The 18714-nt window shown below is 40.0% G+C and overlaps 1 protein-coding gene across 2 annotated transcripts; it reads left to right on the top strand.

The window, feature by feature from the left end:
- The first annotated feature begins 3512 nt into the window (after positions 1 to 3512).
- LOC128742493 (chitin deacetylase 1) lies at positions 3513 to 18373 on the top strand. 2 transcript variants are annotated; one of them, XM_053838872.1, is made up of 6 exons: positions 3513 to 3546; positions 4666 to 5594; positions 16050 to 16122; positions 16497 to 16669; positions 16738 to 17732; positions 17901 to 18373. In XM_053838872.1, the coding sequence occupies exons 2-6, from the start codon at positions 5540 to 5542 to the stop codon at positions 18177 to 18179; spliced, it is 1575 nt and encodes a 524-aa protein (XP_053694847.1). In that variant the 5' UTR covers positions 3513 to 3546; positions 4666 to 5539; the 3' UTR covers positions 18180 to 18373. The 2 variants fall into 2 exon arrangements, with proteins under 2 accessions (XP_053694847.1, XP_053694848.1); XM_053838873.1 differs by lacking the exon at positions 3513 to 3546 and adding an exon at positions 3831 to 3881.
- Positions 18374 to 18714: the final 341 nt, after the last annotated feature.

The raw sequence follows: 18714 nt of genomic DNA, 5'->3' as shown, positions 1-18714 counted from the left end.
CCAGAGCAAAGGTATTTGATTTCAATAAAACAAAAAACTAACTCCAATTTAGGGGAAATTAACTCAACTCGTGTGATGGCAGTTGGAGGCATATATAGAAAAATGCACAGATCATTGTGAGATTGTAAATGGCTGTTTGTTATACAATTACAATTATGAACGACGAAACGTTTGAAAATAGGATAACTTTGTTGCACCACGTCAACGCGTCCGTCATCGTTATCTCGACAGATTTTCCATGGGTTAACAGTCGAATTGACGCTGACGGTTGCGTTGACGCAACATTCTGTTTGACCTTTTACTCTGACTACTTTTAAACTTAAAGACTCCCATACACATACGAACATGTTGGCCGAAAATGTTAGTGTATTCATGTTCGGCCAACACGCTCAACCGCGTGTGAACGCCACGAACCAAGCTGGCAAAATGAGCTGTTTGGTTCGGCGCTCGTCCTGAATGACCCGCCAACATTTTGTTCTTTTCCAACCCAACATATGCGTACGTGTATAGGGTCCTTTAGAATAAGAACTTACTAAGAACGGTCTGTTCGAAATTTTTGGAAGATTAGTAAATAAAATAAATAAAGCCACGCAAATATGATGCGTATGACGTCCTACTGCTGAGATTTCTGGAAGGTTTGGTGAAGTGTAAAATTTTGATCCGTATAGTATCATGGGTTCCCAATGAGTCCATATAAAGCCCACCTGATACTACTCTACGAAATCTTTTACTAGTATGGATAGACGACGTAACAAGAGCATTGGGAGAACATCTCCTAAGCAGGCGGGGTTGATCAGCGTAATCCCGCGCTTATAACAGCAATCAAGCCGATGGCCCATTTTGAGATGGGACAGACCACACCTTCCACCCATCACCCACTTTCTCATCCTCCTAAAACCCTGTATCCAGCAAAGTAATCCTTTGCGGCGGTTTGTTTGTTCTCCCTCGAGAGTAGACCCTCTATTTGAGGCTCTATTTAGTCCGAGGATTTTCTATCGGACGTAGCTGAAGGCTTTGCGAGGGTTGGAGGTCTTTGGCGCAACGTTTATCTTCAGCCGGTGCAGCTTCTTCAGTAATCTCTTGATGTAATGGGCCGAGGCCAGTTCCGGCCAAAGACCATTTCTTCCTTCGCGTGATACTTCTTGAAGAAGGTGGCAACTTCCGGTAGGCGCTTCGTATATCTTCCCGTGCACCGCAAGGAAAGAACCGGAAGGAAAGAACAGCAGCAAGGATATTCCCTTCTCGTTGATCGTCAGCCGCAGAAGGGCCTTCTTCGTGAATTCGGTATGGGCGATATATTTGATGCCATCGCTTACCTCCTTAGCGGAGGACGCAAAGTTCTCGGTCCACTGCTAGCAGTTGAAGGTCATTAAATGTGGGCCGCTCCTTCTGGGTGATTGCCTGCTGCTCAGACCTCGGTTTCGACTGACGCTTCCGCATAAAAATGTCAATTTAGGTCAGGTACCGTTGGGCCTGTTACTCCTACCTCCCGCCCCAAGCCGCGGAACGATGAGGCCACATTGCTCTCGGTTCTCCTCTAAGCTTCTGCTGCACTTTACCATCGCGTAGCACCGCCGGGTGGTCGAATCCAGGCTTTCGATCGATGATTTCACCTTTCTCCAGGAGGGAGAGCCTGTTATAAATGCCGAATCGGCTATATCCGCCGTACACGAAGTGCCTTATGATGTCCAACTTCTTCAGCTTTTTTCGCCGCCATCCGAAATTAGTCCATTTCTTTAATGCATACGTTAAGAGAAAGCGCTGGCCCTCTGGCCATTCTATATTCCTGCCTTCCGTGTCTCGCATAATCATACTCGGAAGTACTGCAATTTGTAATTGAGTGACCGAGCTAGCAGTTGCGAGGTCATCTGGGTTCCGGTTGCTAATCTTATGACTACTGTTTTAGTAAAACCGATGAGCTGTGGCGACATGATTAACAAATATCATTTCCAGTGATTCATCGATATCTTGGTAGCCAGACAACGCTCGATGGTGGTACCAAGACTGATATAACCACACGGTTCAGGAATGTCAGGGGTGTCTTTGCCGCTACATACGAAAACCCGAATTTTCAACTCAAACGTTAAATCCGTACTGCTGTATGTCTGCGAAACATGGTGCGTCTCACCGAAAACAACGCAAAACTGCAGTTGTTTATTAATCGGTGCCTGCGATATATCATTCGTACCTGGTGGCCTGACAACTGGATATCCAATAGGAACTCCATCGTCGATGTAATCCACGGCCGATAGCAAGAGAACATAGGTGAACATAGGTGGAAGTGGATCGGACACACCTTGAGGAGAGGAGCGAACGAGATCTGCAGAGAAGCACTCGACTGGAATCCACAAGGACAGCGTTGAAGAGGTAGACCCAGAGGCTCATGACGGCGCAGCTTAGCCAATGACATCCGGGCTGTAGATTAGAACCTGTCTTGGTGACAGGTAAAAGCCATGGCGGGTAACCGTCAGCAGTGGAGATCTCTGATTTCATCCCTTTGTTCTGCCGGACTGGTGGACAGGGGCACACAAGTAAGTATAAGTAAATTTTCAGTGATTTATATTTGTATTTTGTTTTGGTTTCAGCACAATAAACATCCGCTGTTCTATAGGTATTGAAGTAAATTAGCAAATTCGTTCCACTATCTATTTTTTCTATTTATACATTTTGTCGTTCACTTGCTTTTCTACTATGGGCCGCAGTGAATCAAAAAAGTACATATAAATATTACAAATAAATATGCTGATTACTAAACGGATTCAAAACACTTCTACAAGAATGTTATTTTTTTTTGTTGTATTTTGTATTTTTCTACACATAGTTTCTTTTTTAATAAGCAAAGCAAAGCCTAAGTGTTACATACAGTTTTTGAAACTTAATCTTTTGTTTTCATTCGACAAACTTCGCAGCCAGCTGTTAGAGTACAGGACAATTGCGGAACTAGTGCTACGATCTTAGTAACTCTGAGAGCCTTTCCCGGCTGATTCGAACACATGACGCTTGCCGGCTAGTTAGATCAGCATCATACCTTGCGGCAAACTGGGAGCTCTAGATTTTTGTTAAATAAATTGTATGTTATGTCCTTAATATCCGTAAATTTGCTTTTTACAGAATCTTGTGCATGAAACCATTCATAAAGAGGTCCAAAAGCACAAATTGCGCTACATTCACTAGAATACCTAACAACTTCGTACCGTAACAAACATTGCAGAGAAAGAGCGAATACTGCATCATCGGAAAGAGCGGTTTTCCTCTGCGGATCAGCTCGAAACTGGTGAAAACTTTCAATCTCCGGTAGCTTTCTCTGCAGATCGCAGACCCCATGAGCCATGATATTCAGTCATCAACCGTCTTTCGAAACGTTTAGATCGCTGTGAACCAAAAAGGCAGACCGGGAAAAAGATTGTCATTGTTATAATATTTAATCGACTAGCCACGTGCCGGAGTCCCTCACTGCTGCTCTAGCAAAACGAAAACAAAAAAGGTTCCCATGTGTAGTACTCGAATGTTCCTGTGCAAGCAGCCAATCAGCAACCGGTCCGCGGGGTATGTCTGCATATTGTTGCATGCAACGTATTTAAACGGCGCACGATAGCTTCGCGATCTGCGCTATTAACTGGATGCGGTCGACATCCCACGATCGCGATGGCAAAGTGGAAAAAGTGAAGAAATTTTCTATCTCTTTGCACTCTAATTACGTCGGAACCAGCTGCAGTAATATCTAGTGTGAATCGAGTGGTGACAATTGTGTCCGATGTGCACATGTTCCGCGGCAAACTTAGACGTGATTGCATTACAGTTTTAACAGCGGAAGCGTTAATTAATAAATTTAAAAGCGGTTATTAATATAGGTGTTCAGTGTTGCGTGTATAAATGTTCGAGTAAAGTTTTATTACATATTCACATTATGTTTAGATCAAACATTACATCAACAATTTTTTTCAGAGTTTTATAAGCTCAAAAATGACTGAAAATTGGTAATTTACAAAAATAAACATAAAAAAATAAACGTTCAAATGAACTTTTGACTCTTTTTCCAAACAATGCAACTGGTCTCGGCTATAAAAAGTCCATTCGAAACAGTACTTCTAGAAAAGTTTTAGGCAACTTCAATTCTAGTGTATCTTTTCTCAGAATAAGACAAAACTAGCGATTTAAAATTTTGTTTTGCAATTCGTTTCCAACACTAATTCAGTCAGTACGATTTCAGACTTAGTGATGTAAATTGTAGATTTTCAATGCCATTGGTTTTTATGTGAAATATTTATAGGACCAGTTCAGTTGTCACGCGTTATTGTAACAAGGTGCTGGTGACAGTGACTTCAAAATATCTACAGATAAATTTTTAGATGATCTGCAATACATTTGCATTATCAAATTTCTCTTTCGTTCTTTGTATGTTTCATTGTTCAAATTGTTTCAAATAGGTTCATTGGCAAAATCTGTTAAAGGTTACCGATATTATAATAGAAAATCTTTTTAAGTAGAAAATAGAAGACTGTGCCGAAGCAGCGTGCTAATTACATTTTTCCATTTATAAATTGGTTATTGATGAACTTAAAAATTATTTACCGTGAGAATAAATGGCACAAAATCCATCCTTGCATCCACCATTCAGCTAATCTCAATTCATAATTTCATCTCTTTTCGCCAATCTGTATGTAGCATATACTGAATGGAGCAAGCGCCAGTTTCCCGCTGAGTAAGTGCGCGAGGAACGTTTATCTGCAACACCAACCAGCATCAGGCATCCAGCGTCGAAGCTGTGCACTGCACTGATGTAGTGCATCGGAAAGACCGCAGCGAAAGTGCATCAACCAGCGAACGGCGCGTTTTCACCCCGCCTGAACCGAACGATCGAAAGGGAAAAGGAAAAGTCGCATCCAGATCCAGTACCTAAAGCCTTGGCGTGTCGCGTGCAGCCGAAAAACGTTTGCAAATGTGAATAGATAAACGTGCGTGTTTACTGGTCTGCGCTTATTTTGTGTGAGAAGGTTCCTGTATTAGTAAAAGTTGTCCTCCCGCAAAACGGCTGTGTTTTAGCGGCGCTTCGTGGTAGAGATCAAGATCAAGTTTGCAACAAAGAGAAATTTTCTGTGAATGAAAAATTCGGTTTTTACACAAAGAAGAAAAATATCGATTAACAGGTGCGGTGGGAATAGCCTATTTTCATTGCGTTGTTAAACATTGATCAGTTTAAATAGAAGAACTAGCAGTAAAGTGCACAATTTCATCGTACCGTTTAGCTAAATATTTGTTAATCAGCAGGGCAGGTAGTTTTGTGTTAAACAGTTGGGCAAACGAATTTGTGGGAGAAGCAGTTCAAATAAAGACATGAAATTAAACCGTGAGAAAATAATGAACGACGCTTAAATAATTCATCATCAGTAAACAGTCGTGTTTAGCACTCAACTAATTCGGCCGGTGCGAAGCCATAAACACGGAAAAATCAGCTGAAGATACAACTAACTGACCGGTCCGGTCCTACTGGGGCAAGGTGCCGAAGTAGAGGCAACAGAAAATATCAGACACGGCCGGAATGGATCTATTTTTACTTTTTGCGGTGGCTGCGCTGTTTACTTTCACTGGAAACGGTACGTAATCAAACTTTGTTGCATTATGTGCAAGCTATATAATGTATGTTCTGAATTTATTGCTGAAAATGTAGCGCGAAATTGCGTAATTTTGCAAGGGTAGCATGACCAAAAAGTAGGATAACGTTTCGAGGAAAATACTTTTTGGCCACATGGTATGATATGCAATCTCGTCATTTGAAAAGGTGACTTACAGCTTCCTGCTTAAAAAGTTTTGGTTAAAATATCGGGTAATCACTCTACAGATTTTGGTCTAGAATAATTGAGACGAGTTTTCATGTGATATATAAATTACATATCAATTAGTAGTCTATTTTGCAACACTTGGAACATCTGGGAGATACACAGAGCTTTTAAACTAACCAGTTACTTGCTAAACTCTTTTCTAAAGCTAAAATTTTAGTCAAAGAAGTTATGAATTTTACTACTTTCTTCGAAATCTGTATATTGTTTCTTAAATAGACAAATAAGTATAGGTATTAGTATGTCAAAGGACTCAAATCAACATGAAGGTTTTGTTTTGAAGCTTTATAAAACAATCTCTTTTACAACTTATTTGAACTCCAGTGAAGCGTTAAAACGAAATGATAGAAAACTTATTTCGTTCCGGCACTTTATGCCCGACGTATGTAATCTGTACTTCCAATTGTAAACCACAAGATGCCACACAAACAATCCGGTTGAACTGCAAGTTGTATTCTCGGAAAGCATGGCCCAAAGCAACAGAAGTGCGGCACGGCTGTGCCGTGTGTGCCACAGACTCTCGGAAAACGGTTACAATCAGCAGTGCAGTCGCAGTGCAATGATCACACTACAGTCTAGTCCAAACCGGACGCATAAACCTCTTCGTTATTGACTCTTTCTAAGATCAAGCCGCCTGCCTGCTCGATTCAATACCTGCTGTTGAATAACATTCGCAACTATTTTTCTTTCAGGAACAAAATTATGCGATTTTGTCGACAATAACGCGACTTCTTTCACCGTCGTCGATGACTACAGTGACGGTAGCATTATGACCGTCGCAACGCGACGGTTGGAAAATCTTTCTCTTCCACAGATACCTGTGGCATCGAGCTTTCGGTTTCGATTGGAACCGGCTGGAAACCAGTTAATATTAAAATCAAAATATTATCGCTTTGCCTGCCCACAAATTAGCTAGCGTGCGGGTGCGAGGCTCTTGGCGCCGCCCAAATTAAGTGAGCATATCGTGTATTCCATACATGTTTTTAAATACGGTATTTGTTACTGGTTAAAATTCTGTTTCCATGCTGTAATATTTTCCTGCTGCCCCTATATACAACACAATCGGAACAGGCAAAATTTTGACGAAATTCAAGCGGCCATAACAGTGGCAACTATATTGCCACCAACGAAAAATATTGATTTTGCTTCTATAGCATTATCGATATTATTGTGGAAGTAAAACAAATATGTTTCGTCAGTGGCAATATAATAGTTGCCACTGCCTTATAAATGGTTAAGGCATGACGCAAATCATTTCAATATAGGTATACCGCGATAGTACGTACACCTTTGCTTCGTTTAGCGTACGTATTATCGAAATGTACGTACTATCGAATCATAATTTTAGGTTTTGAAACATTGTTGTATTATGTTTAATATTGCATAAAATTTGCAAATTTGCTTACACTATTGCTTAAATATATATTTTAGTGGTGTTGATTTGGCATAGCAGTCAATTTTTAATTTTTTTTTAAATCAATGATATTGCCCTTTGAGAAGCTTGGAATGAAACAAGTACTAGAATCAAACTTCAAGGTTTTTTAAGCTTTTCCTGGTCCGCACCTTGCCACGGAAACCCTGAGAACATGGGGAACTCGACGGAAGCGGTCCATAAAGCCAAAATGTTCATAAAAGTAGGACATTACTGACAGCGTTTCCAAAACTGATTTCACAGAAATGACCGGTTTTCGACAGATTTCCGTTCTCTTTTCACCAATCGACAGGAAATTAATTCTACTTTTTGGAGAACATATAGATGTGAATGAATTTTTATACTAGAAAAAAAAAAGAAAAAATCAAAATAAACTTTTGACACACCCCTGGATAACCCAAAATACCCATGCAAAATTCAAGATCTCAGAATGTTTTAAAAAAACTTGAGAAATTTTCTCGTCTAAAAATCTTTTTTATTGTAGAAGTTATGGACGTTTAAATTTTGTCAAAATTTTGACTGCCCGAATAATTTTGTCCTGCCCATGTATTTTCCTGTATCATTCCCGTCCATTACCACGGTACTGCCCAAGAGGGCCCTGTCGCGCTCGTCTTATAATCAGCTCCTTGTCGCAGTCCCCTGCGAGATTCAAATGGTTCCGACTGTCCACCCAGGATTCACATTCAGCACAGGATCTCACCCATCAAAGCCATAATAAGTCTAGTAGGCTTACCCGGAAAGCCGTTTCCGTCCAAAATTTTCTATAGCTCTTGTCGGTTTACGCTATCATATGAGGCTTTGAAATCATTGAACAGATGATGTGTGGGGACTCGGAATTCTGGACTTCTGGAGGATCTGCCGCAGGGTGGAGATTTGGTCCGTTGTAGACCGACTCTCCATGAAGCCAGCCTGATAACTTCCTACAAATCTATTGGCTAGTGGCGATAGTCGATGAAAAATGACTTCCCAGCTAGCAATTCTAGAAGTATACAAAAGCTAAAAATCAGATGTCCTCAATTTTACCAATTCGGCAAATAATTTCTTTTGAGTCTACCAAAAATATGCAAAAAGGCTTTGGATTCATCAAGCTGGCGAAATATGGATCCTCTACCCTATCTCAAATGACGCCAAGTATTAGTTTGAACGTAATTCACCTCAAAGTTGGTTATAATGCTGGTTTTTCGTGCCTATGTCGGGAAAGTAGACGAAAGACCACCGTTGACGAAGCTAGCAGCACTCTATATCATTGTAACTTAGGTCCTTTTAAAAAGTTAATGGAGATTTTGTAACTTTTTTTTTGCACGTTCCCGCAGATATCAAATTAGTCAAAGCTAAATCGTCGTAAGTAAAAAATCTTCGACCTGCGTCGACGAGAAGATTTTCTTCCTAGCGTACTTCTCAAGCACAGACATTTTTTCCCCCTGTGTGGACTCATTTCTGCGACCAGCATAGTTGATCTATTGTAATATCGCCCGGGTGTTTGCTGTATGACCTGCACTTCATTTCTTTTTGCCATAATCGCTATTGAGTGAGCGATATGCTTATTAAATTTTATGCGTGCTTGCGTGTATTGGGGTTTACCCTTCCTTCAAAGCTTGATCTACTTTACCCACTTTATTCCTCGCTGCCAGCACTATCCCATATTACAGTCGTCCCTGGCGAGGACTTATTCGTACCTCTAAACAGTACACTTAACTATAGGAGGGACATTTGCATTGTCAGGAGGCTTCAGAGGGTAAATATAGAATTCAGCACGAAGGAAGGGTAAATAGAGGGGCCTGAGAATAAACCCATGCTAAAGTCACTTGACATCGAATGGCTTGATTCTACTAAGATTCGAACCCACGAACACTCGCTTGTCAAAGCAGACTCGGTAACCTTGCGGCTACGGAGCCCCCCCCCCCCCCCCCCCCCCAAGCATAGACATTAGTTAAGGTTTAATTGTCGTAATGTAAACGTAGAGAATCTTCGACCTATTGGGACAAAGAGACTCTGTCTTTTTTTAAAGGAAAGTAATTAACGACAAGGTCGGCAGAGTCCATTTATGGCAGTCAGTATGGCACCGAATTTCACCCTTCCCTTCTATAGATCCCTTCTATTCTTCTTCCTTTGATCCTATAGACTCGGGAAACCATCACAAAAAAATAAAATTAGTTCAACTAACCTGCCAGCCGTAATGCGTAATAAGATCTTGCAACTCGAAGCACTAAACATTGCATTCTATAGGTTCTATTACTTTTTGGGGAATAAATTACACTATATACTGAGATTTTTCGTTAATTTTTTTCGGCCGTTTAATTCATCATATCACTCGCGAAACTTAACTTGAAACATAGAAAACTTAAATTTATCACCCGAACAGTTATTTGGTAAGATATTATAATGATATTGCCCAAACAGTTCACTTGAATTGAAAAACTTTACTTCGGTTCGTTTCGATTGCAATTCCGAATCCACGACCGTCGTTGTTGTATGTTACCAAATGGAACGGACATATATATGGAGTGATGACAACGTAAACATTTGAGCATGAAATTGACTAATTATTTTCGCTATTAAATTAAGGGTCGTAGAGTGTCGATAATATACTTATAAAATTCACCGTAAACAACATTTTATGTGATAGATTTACTGTCGGATCTAGTTCAACAGCAAAAATACGCGATTCTACGTTTTATAATTGTTCATAACAGATTATTACCTATTACTAGTGCTCCTGGAAAAAGTGCCATAGCATAAACAAAACGATAGTGGCAACAAGTACTGAAATTAGTAAAAAAGCAGCTGGACTCTGACGACCTTCACCTTAAAATCGCAGTAAACATATGGTGAATACACCGTCGTCCCTGTCTGTGGAGCAAGGCGATCAAGAAGAAAATGTATGCAGAAATTTGACCTTAAAACTTTTCGTTAATAGTCACAATCTTACCTTGCGTTTATCTTAATAGCTTAATTTTTAATTTTAATTTGGCGTGTTATCACCGCCGTTGCAAATAGATTGTTTACACGCGCCACAATAACTAAAATCGATAACACCCTGCGGTAAGACGAAGTCCAACGTACTACTTACAACTTATCGGTACAACCTACCGGTATTTTGACCCCCTCACGGACTTGTTTGCTCCTAAGGGAATCTAGAATAAGAGAATAGTCAACGGCTCAGTAGCTCGCGAGTATTTGTCTTCATTAAGGTTCAAACACGCGTCATTGATTTCTGGGATTTCAATACCAGTTTTTATGCACAAAACATAAAAAACGAACACGAAAATTTATCATTGTCTTCTCACAGACGCAAAGCATGAAGTGAAAACAATTTCACAAACATAATTATTATTCTGTGCATAAAAACTGGTTTTGAAAATTCACAAATCAATGAAAAAATAATAATTATGTTCGTGAAACTGTTTTCACTTCATGTCTGTGAGAACACAATGACAAATTTTCGTGTTTGTTTCTTTTGTTTTGTGCATGAAAACTGCTTTTGAAAACCCAGAAATGAATGACGCGTCGTTATCATGATCGTTAAGGGGAGGTAACTAAACACGTGTTAATGATGGTAGGTAACTATGACCACCGAACTTTCACAGAACGCGTGTTCCCCACAACTGGGCCAAATCAGCAGCAAGAAATGGCAATTCTTCTGAAATCCTAAGATTTCTTGTGGTGGCCATCAGATTATCTTTTCCATAAGTAAACTCAACACACGAGTGGCACGATATTCACGAAGTCCGTCCAGCTTCTTGGTTTCGCTGACGACGTTGACATCATTACACGTACCTTTGAGAGGATGGCGGAAACGTACATCGGACTGAAAGCTGAAGCCAAACGGATAGGACTTGTCATTAATGTATCGAAAACAAAATACATGAAAGGAAGAGGTTCTAAAGAAGTGAATGCAGACCTCCCTCCCCGGATTCATTTAGACGGTGATGAAATCGAGGTGGTAGAAGAGTTCGTGTATCTGGGCTCACTGGTTACCGCAGATAACGACACCAGCAGAGAAATACAAAGACGCATTATGGCAGGAAATCGTGCCTACTTTGGACTCCGTAGGACGCTGCGATCGAACAAAATTCGCCACCGCACGAAGTTAACAATCTACAAGACGCTGATTAGACCGGTAGTCCTTTACGGCCATGAGACATGGACTATGCTCGTGGAGGACCAACGCGCCCTTAGTGTTTTCGAACGGAAGGTGTTGCGCACCATCTACGGCGGAGTGCAGATGGAAGACGGAACGTGGAGGAGGCGAATGAACCATGAATTGCATCAGCTGCTTAGGGAACCACCCATCGCTGCCACTGCAAAAATCGGTCGCCTGCGATGGGCTGGGCATGTCGTGAGGATGTCGGACGACTGCCCGGTTAAAAAAATTCTCAATAACGATCCGACTGGAACGAGACGGCGGGGCGCACAGCGAGCAAGATGGATCGATCAAGTGGAAGGCGACCTGCGGACCCTACGTAGACTACGTGGCTGGCGAATTGCGGCCATGGACCGAGTAGAATGGAGACGACTTCTTCGTACAGCAGAGGAAACCACGGCCTGGAGCTGATTAAGAAAAGAAGAAGTAAACTCAACAGCTTTAGATAACTCCCGATTTCGCCTGCTGCAGTTGACCGTCCAAATAACTTCAATACATATTGAAACGAAATCTTCATTCTTGCTATCTAGTAACCAGTTTTACGAACTAAAAATGCGTTCAATGAGAAAGCATTGAAGGAAGGGTAAAACCCAACTACACACAAGCACGCATGAAATTCAAAAAGCATATCACTCACTCAATAGCCATTATAGAAAAAAATGCAGTGCGGCCATACAGCAAACACCCGGGCGATATCACAATAGATCAACGATACTGGTCGCAGTGATGAGTCCATACAGGAAAAAAAACCTCTGTTTCGTTTCCATTATAGCGATTTTCATTGAACAAACCGACGCATAACTACGTGACAGAAGGGAGAGCTGACTGGGAAGGAACCAAAATGTAGGGGGACAAGGAACGTGAGTACGGATGTATGTTCCGCCATAGCTTCAGAACTTCTGGACTGTTCTTCATCAAACGTCGTTTGTCAAACACATGTTTTTTGGCATGACTCTTTCATGCCACGGGGTTGATAAAAGAGGGAGACGGTCTCTCACAAGGGGAGAGAAAAGTTCAAATGGGTAAAGGAGTGTGTTTCTCTTGCATTTAGAACGATAGCAGTTGTACAAGTTATTCTATTTCTGAAAGGAGGAATAGGGTGGCCATTAAAAAGGGGGAGGTTCAAAACGTAAAAAAGGCTTTGTGTCGATTTACAAGGATTTACAAAGACAGATTTACAAGTGGTTACGGGACAACGTGAGGAACTGGCAAAGGGAGTAGACACAATCAAATGAAAAAAAGTGTTTTGTTTCTTGCATTATGAGAGTTTTCGTTACAAAAATAGATGTACAAGGGGCTGAGTGACAAAGGGGCCCCGAGTGAGATCGGGCAATCAGCTAGTTATTAATAAAGACCGTGTTCGATATGGTACGGCTTTCGAAATAAGTCTAATTTGACGGCTTGTAACAAAAACCATCATCAAACCATCAAAATGCATAGGCTACATAATTAGTTGTAATTAGCATCATTTTAACTTAACAACATATCGATAACAAGTAATTATAAGTGCATCTCATTGTTCCATTTTAACGTCAGTTGTAAACTTGCTTGTTTACGAGACTCATTCACACAAATTATTTTGACTGGACTGACTTCGGCTCATTAAAACTAGGTGTTTGCAACAATAAATGTAAACGGCATCATTATTGGCCTTTTACATATACAGTCAACTTTCGCTCGTTGCACTCGATGCACTGAATCCACAGTCCAGTTCAGTGAAAGACTTTCGTTGATTGAGCTGAGCCGAAAGTCCGAGAGTTGATTGAGGAATACACCGATTGTTTTTGTCGAAATCAACGCGTAAATGTTTAGCAAAATATACTCATTAAAAAAACGAAATGAGGTTGATTTCTACATTTTTTTTTGTAAGTACACAAGGATGTTATACGTCAAAGCTTACAGATACACTCAAGTCGCTTTTTACGCGAAGGATACATCCTGCGTAAATCAAAACCGCGTAAATTCCGAATTTCGCGTAAAAAACCGCGTAAATTCCGAAAATCGCGTTAAAAAACCGCGTAAATTCCAAAATTCGCGTAAAAAACCGCGTAAATTCAGAAATTCGCGTAAAAATAGTCACGTAAAAGCGACTTCAGTGTATTAGCATTTTCAACTAGTTGATCGTAGAGCTAAAAATAGAAGGATCAAGCTGAAAACTGATTTAAAAAACACGATGGGATCAGTTGCATTTGATTAAAATAATTGTATTTTCTATACTTAAAATATTTCTTCCAAGCAGGGCTGTCCTGCACCTTAGTGCACCGGTTTAGCTTACTGGACTGTACATCTCAGCCGAGCCAAATTCTAAAAAGTTATGTATGGAGCATTTATAGAGCTAATTGTTATGTATAGAATTGCCGAACTCACGGTGCACTACCGGTTCATACCCGTTGATACACAAAGAGCGCTCTTTGCGTAGCAGTCAGTGTAAACTCAGAGTGCACCGTAAATACATAGGATAAAGTAATGCCTAATTCAACAATTTTGTAGATAACTATAAGCTCTAAGTGTCCCATACAATTTTTTTTCAAATTTAGGTTGGCTGAGGTGGTATGACCAAATAAGTAAAAATATGTGAATTCGGAACACAAAAAGCAGGACAGCCCTGCAAGAGTACCTTGAAAGAAAATATGCGCTGTCAGAAATAACGTTTGACTACATTTTAGATAGACCATTTGACGGGAACCCGATTAGAACGTATAGCTTTAATTTCATACTAACGCAGCCAATTCTTGACAGCATCATGGAAAGATAATTACTTGAATCAATCATTTTACTTGTCAACGGTCAAGCCAACTGCGCAGCATGTATCGCAAAGAGAATTCCAAGCAATCAAGTGGAACCAGCAATAATACCTAATTCCCCTTAACTCCTTGAACCTATCCCAACAAACATTTCTGTTGAATAACAGCTAATTAAGCGCGTGTTACTCGGTAATTAGCTATACAACGGTTGAATAAACTACTATTCAAAAAAATGTTTGTTGGGATGTTAAAGGAAGAAAGCATGAACCTCTCGTACCAAACGCTTCCTAGTAGCGCCTACTTATGGATCAAGTATGCGTTATTTAGAAGAAATTATTTTTCTTTCACCGAAAAATACCGTTTTTACACGATATTATGCGCAATCTCCACGTACAAAACTCAGTATCTGAATTAGGTTAAAATTTCTAACATAAAAGATGTATTTTAGTATTTACTACATCAGCATTTCAAAACACTATTTGAACTCCGCCAACGCGTGTATGTTGTACTCTTAAGCATTCCCAAAGACTACTTGAACCTCGCTTTATCTGTATTAATCATTGCACAATTTCTTAAAATAACAAATTTTTTACATAGGTTTTTTTATCGTCATGATTATAGGCTAAAAAACACCGTGGACATAAAAACGATGTTGTTTCGAGAAATGACGCAAAACAAATCGCGTAAGAAGATAGTTGACTTTCTGTAACGTGTTTTTATGATAAAAACTTTCCACAAAAAACTACTGTGGCGCGAATTTCAGTTTGATAGCCTAACCTAGCTAACATAGAAAAAGGGAGAAAGCTCCTATGATGTGTCTCAAGAAACCATAATACGTTGAATTTACCTAAATATTTCGGATCAATTTAGCGACTGGGTCGCTGTGACACCTTTCTGATTACGAGCTTGTTTGCCAACTTTGAAACAAATGTATATTGTTAATATGATAATATCGCTTAAACGGGTTTATAATAATTGCTTTACGTTTGATAGGTAAATTTATAATTTCACATTTTAGGCAAGAAAGAGTCCATTGGCTATAGCGTATACGTCTTGCGATTGTGAGGAACGTGCTGCTCGAGCCAAAGATGCTGATACCTGATATCTGATACGTCTCGCAACGCAAAAATGTTGCCACGTGAAAGTACTGGCACCGGTCGTTATCATTTATCATGCCATCAAGTGACATGTCAAATGTCAAGTTTTTAACATAATTTAGTGAATTTAGTAAATGTATTCATTACCAACAGTGTAACTGTAATTGGTTAAACATTACATCAGATGAGTATAATTACAAAATCTATAGAAACATAAGCACTAATAGACCCTAGTGGTTATTACCATACCCTATGTTTGGTCTTGAATGAAACATACAATTTTGAAGAATAATTAATTTATTCGTCTTGCATAAAAATAAAAAAAAAAAAGATTAAATATTTTCCATTCCAAGTCATGTATAGCAATCAGAAATTTCTTTCTATCGGTTCATGATTTAGATGATACATAGATGTATAAATCGATTAATGCAACTTTAGGTACGTAAATTGCCGGTTTCAACTCAAGCTGTGTTTTTCCACTTTTCACTTCTATATTTCACATTTGAATAATGCTTTGTAGCAGAAACAATTATTTACTCGTTCAATCATTGCATCGAATAAAGAGTGAAAGAAAAAAGCTCATTCAGATACGTATCTAATCGTTTGGAAAAAGGCAAACTTTTTCATGATGTATACAGATGAAGATAAACCAAATAATTTGGGTACACTTAGGTACTATGGTGTGATATTTTGCTTGTGTCTGGTAGTGAAACTCGTATCTATCAGACCGTATTACATGGGGGACATTTAATTCATACTTTTAATTGTGGGTTTTCCTTTCTATTTTCTCCACAGCCCATGGTGGCAACCTAGTGAAGCGAAGTCTGAAGAACACAGTTCCCTGCTTCGAAGATGGACGATTTTACAGGTCAGTTATTGGTGTCACTGTTTTTTTTTCTTGTTTCGATCGCCAACGGAAATGCACCTCACCCCCTCAGGGGCCGGTCAATCAAACTCGTTGCATTCAATTATCTCGCTCTCATCGATTATTATCTGATATAGCAGCTTGCAGCTACAGCATACCGAATAATCGCTGGAAAATTTCACGCAAGCCGGCCGATCATTTGCAAACGAAATGATGATTAATCCAATTATTATGCTCATGAAATTTGATAATCATTGACGATTTCATGTTGTATGATATTGAAAGCGAATGCTTCGTGTACATGCTGGACAGCTCCAAGCTGATCAGCTTGCAGTTAGAAACGAAAATTTCATATAAGTTAATTTCTATTATCACAGAAATCCGGAACGACCCATCCAAAAGATGTGGACCAACACCGAATGCGCCAAATACTATCTCTGTTTGGATGGGGAAGTATTCGAATTTAAGTGCTCCGTTGGCCTGTTGTTCGACGTTACCCGACAAATTTGCGACTTCAAGCAGAATGTTGATAACTGTGAAGTCACAGCAGGTGGGACAATCATACTCTAAGCTTCTTACGAAAATTATTAACTTATTACTCTTTCCATAATTATGCAGAGGCTCGTGTCCCGAAACCGCTTCTGGATGCCGCTGAATGTGAAGAACGGTCCCAGCTGGGCTGTGGGGATGGAACGTGCTTCCCAAATGAGTACTTTTGTGACGGATCGATTGATTGCCCGGACGGCTCGGACGAAGGCTGGTGCGATGTGGAGAATGATCCGAACGCAGCGGATCCGTGCGATCTATCCGTTTGCCAATTGCCGGACTGTTTTTGTTCGAAAGATGGTACCATTATCCCATCACGGTTGGAACGGACACAAACTCCGCAAATGATTCTATTGACTTTCGACGACGCAATTAATTTCGAAAATTGGGAGCTTTACACGCAGAAAATTTTTACCCCTGGTAGAAAGAACCCCAATGGTTGTCCCATTCGTGCGACCTTTTTCATCTCTCATCAATATACTAATTATCAGCAAGTTCAGAAGATGTGGAACGATGGCCATGAGATTGCCATCCATTCGATCACCCATCGCGGGCCGGAAGAATGGTGGTCTCGAAATGCGACCATCGAAGACTGGTTTGATGAAATGGTAGGGCAGGCTAACATTATCAACCGATTTTCCAATGTTCGAATGGAGGAACTTAGAGGAATGCGCGTTCCATTCCTGCGTGCTGGTTGGAATCGACAATTTCTGATGATGAAAGAATTCGGTTTCGTTTACGACTCGTCCATGGTAGCACCATTTTCGAATCCACCTTTGTGGCCTTACACGTTGGACTACAAAATGCCTCACGCGTGCAACGGCAATAATCAGTACTGTCCATCGCGAAGCTATCCGGGTATTTGGGAAATGGTTATGAATCAACTGGAAGCCGGAGAGTATACATGCGGCATGGTTGATTCCTGTCCACCTCACATGAACGGAGAGGACGTATACAAAATGTTTCTACACAACTTTAAGCGGCATTACCATTCGAATCGGGCGCCGTACGGACTCTACTTTCACTCGACATGGTTTCGAAAGCAAGAATATTTGGAAGCTTTTCTGGTGAGTTGAAAAGTAAAAGATTTTAATTACCTCAACGCGTTATAATATCAATACAGGGACAAGGGACAAACTGGTAAAAGTATGACAGTCAAGTGCTCAACATCAAGCGCAATCAATATTTGTCATAATAGTTTGATTAATTCAATAATTTCCTTTTCTCTACTTCAGAAATTTCTAGACGACATGCAGAAACAACCGGACGTATACTTTGTTACCAATTACCAGGCCATCGAGTGGATTCGCAATCCTACCCCGTTGAACCAGCTCGGACATTTCGAACCATGGTTCTGTCCACCGAAGCAGTTGGAACCCAGCGAGGTGGCATGCAATCTGCCACGAACCTGCAAGCTGCACAGCAGAGTGCTCCAGCAGGATCGGTATCTGTTCACGTGCAATGAATGCCCTGCGCAATACCCCTGGATCCGCAATGAGTTCGGCCTGGACTAAACCATGTGTGCTGGTGTCGAGAGTTGTCTTTTCGTTCTACGTTCTACAAAGAATAGATCAACCGATGGTGGCACCGATTAGATTAAGAAAATTTCGCATTTTGTGAATTACGAGAATTCGTAAATGTTTAAACATTTTTGTTACTTTTATTCATTATGATGTAAGAGTTCTATAAAGTGATCTACAAATAAGATAAGCAGAAACCAACTGTTTAATAAAGATTATTTTTTGAATCTGTTTGAAATATTGTACAAAAATTATAAGGAATTTTGTAGATAAGCAATTACAAGAAAAAAAATGCTCAGAAAATGCTCTGACTTTGTATATTTGATGCTTTCCGACACATTTCCGTGGATCAATACTTTTTCAAATTTTGTGATCAACCATCGTACAACAAAAACTTTTTTCTGCGATTTTCCTTGGATTTCTAGGAAAATTTGCTTACATTTTTACGCAAAATGTTTAAAATAAATAGTAGAAATAAAATGAAGTTTGAGTTTTCTTTATGGACCAGTATAATAAACATACTTGGTAT

The sequence above is a fragment of the Sabethes cyaneus genome, chromosome 3, assembly GCF_943734655.1.
Source record: "Sabethes cyaneus chromosome 3, idSabCyanKW18_F2, whole genome shotgun sequence".
Classification (NCBI taxonomy): domain Eukaryota; kingdom Metazoa; phylum Arthropoda; class Insecta; order Diptera; family Culicidae; genus Sabethes; species Sabethes cyaneus.
Note: the sequence above shows the minus strand (reverse complement) of the source record. Positions and strands in the feature narration are given on the sequence as shown.

Coding starts and splice junctions, on each gene's coding strand:
- LOC128742493 (XM_053838872.1), top strand. CDS start 5,540: ATGGATCTATTTTTACTTTTTGCGGTGGCTGCGCTGTTTACTTTCACT. Junction 5,595..16,049: donor GTTTACTTTCACTGGAAACG/GTACGTAATCAA, acceptor TTTTCTCCACAG/CCCATGGTGGCAACCTAGTG. Junction 16,123..16,496: donor GAAGATGGACGATTTTACAG/GTCAGTTATTGG, acceptor CTATTATCACAG/AAATCCGGAACGACCCATCC.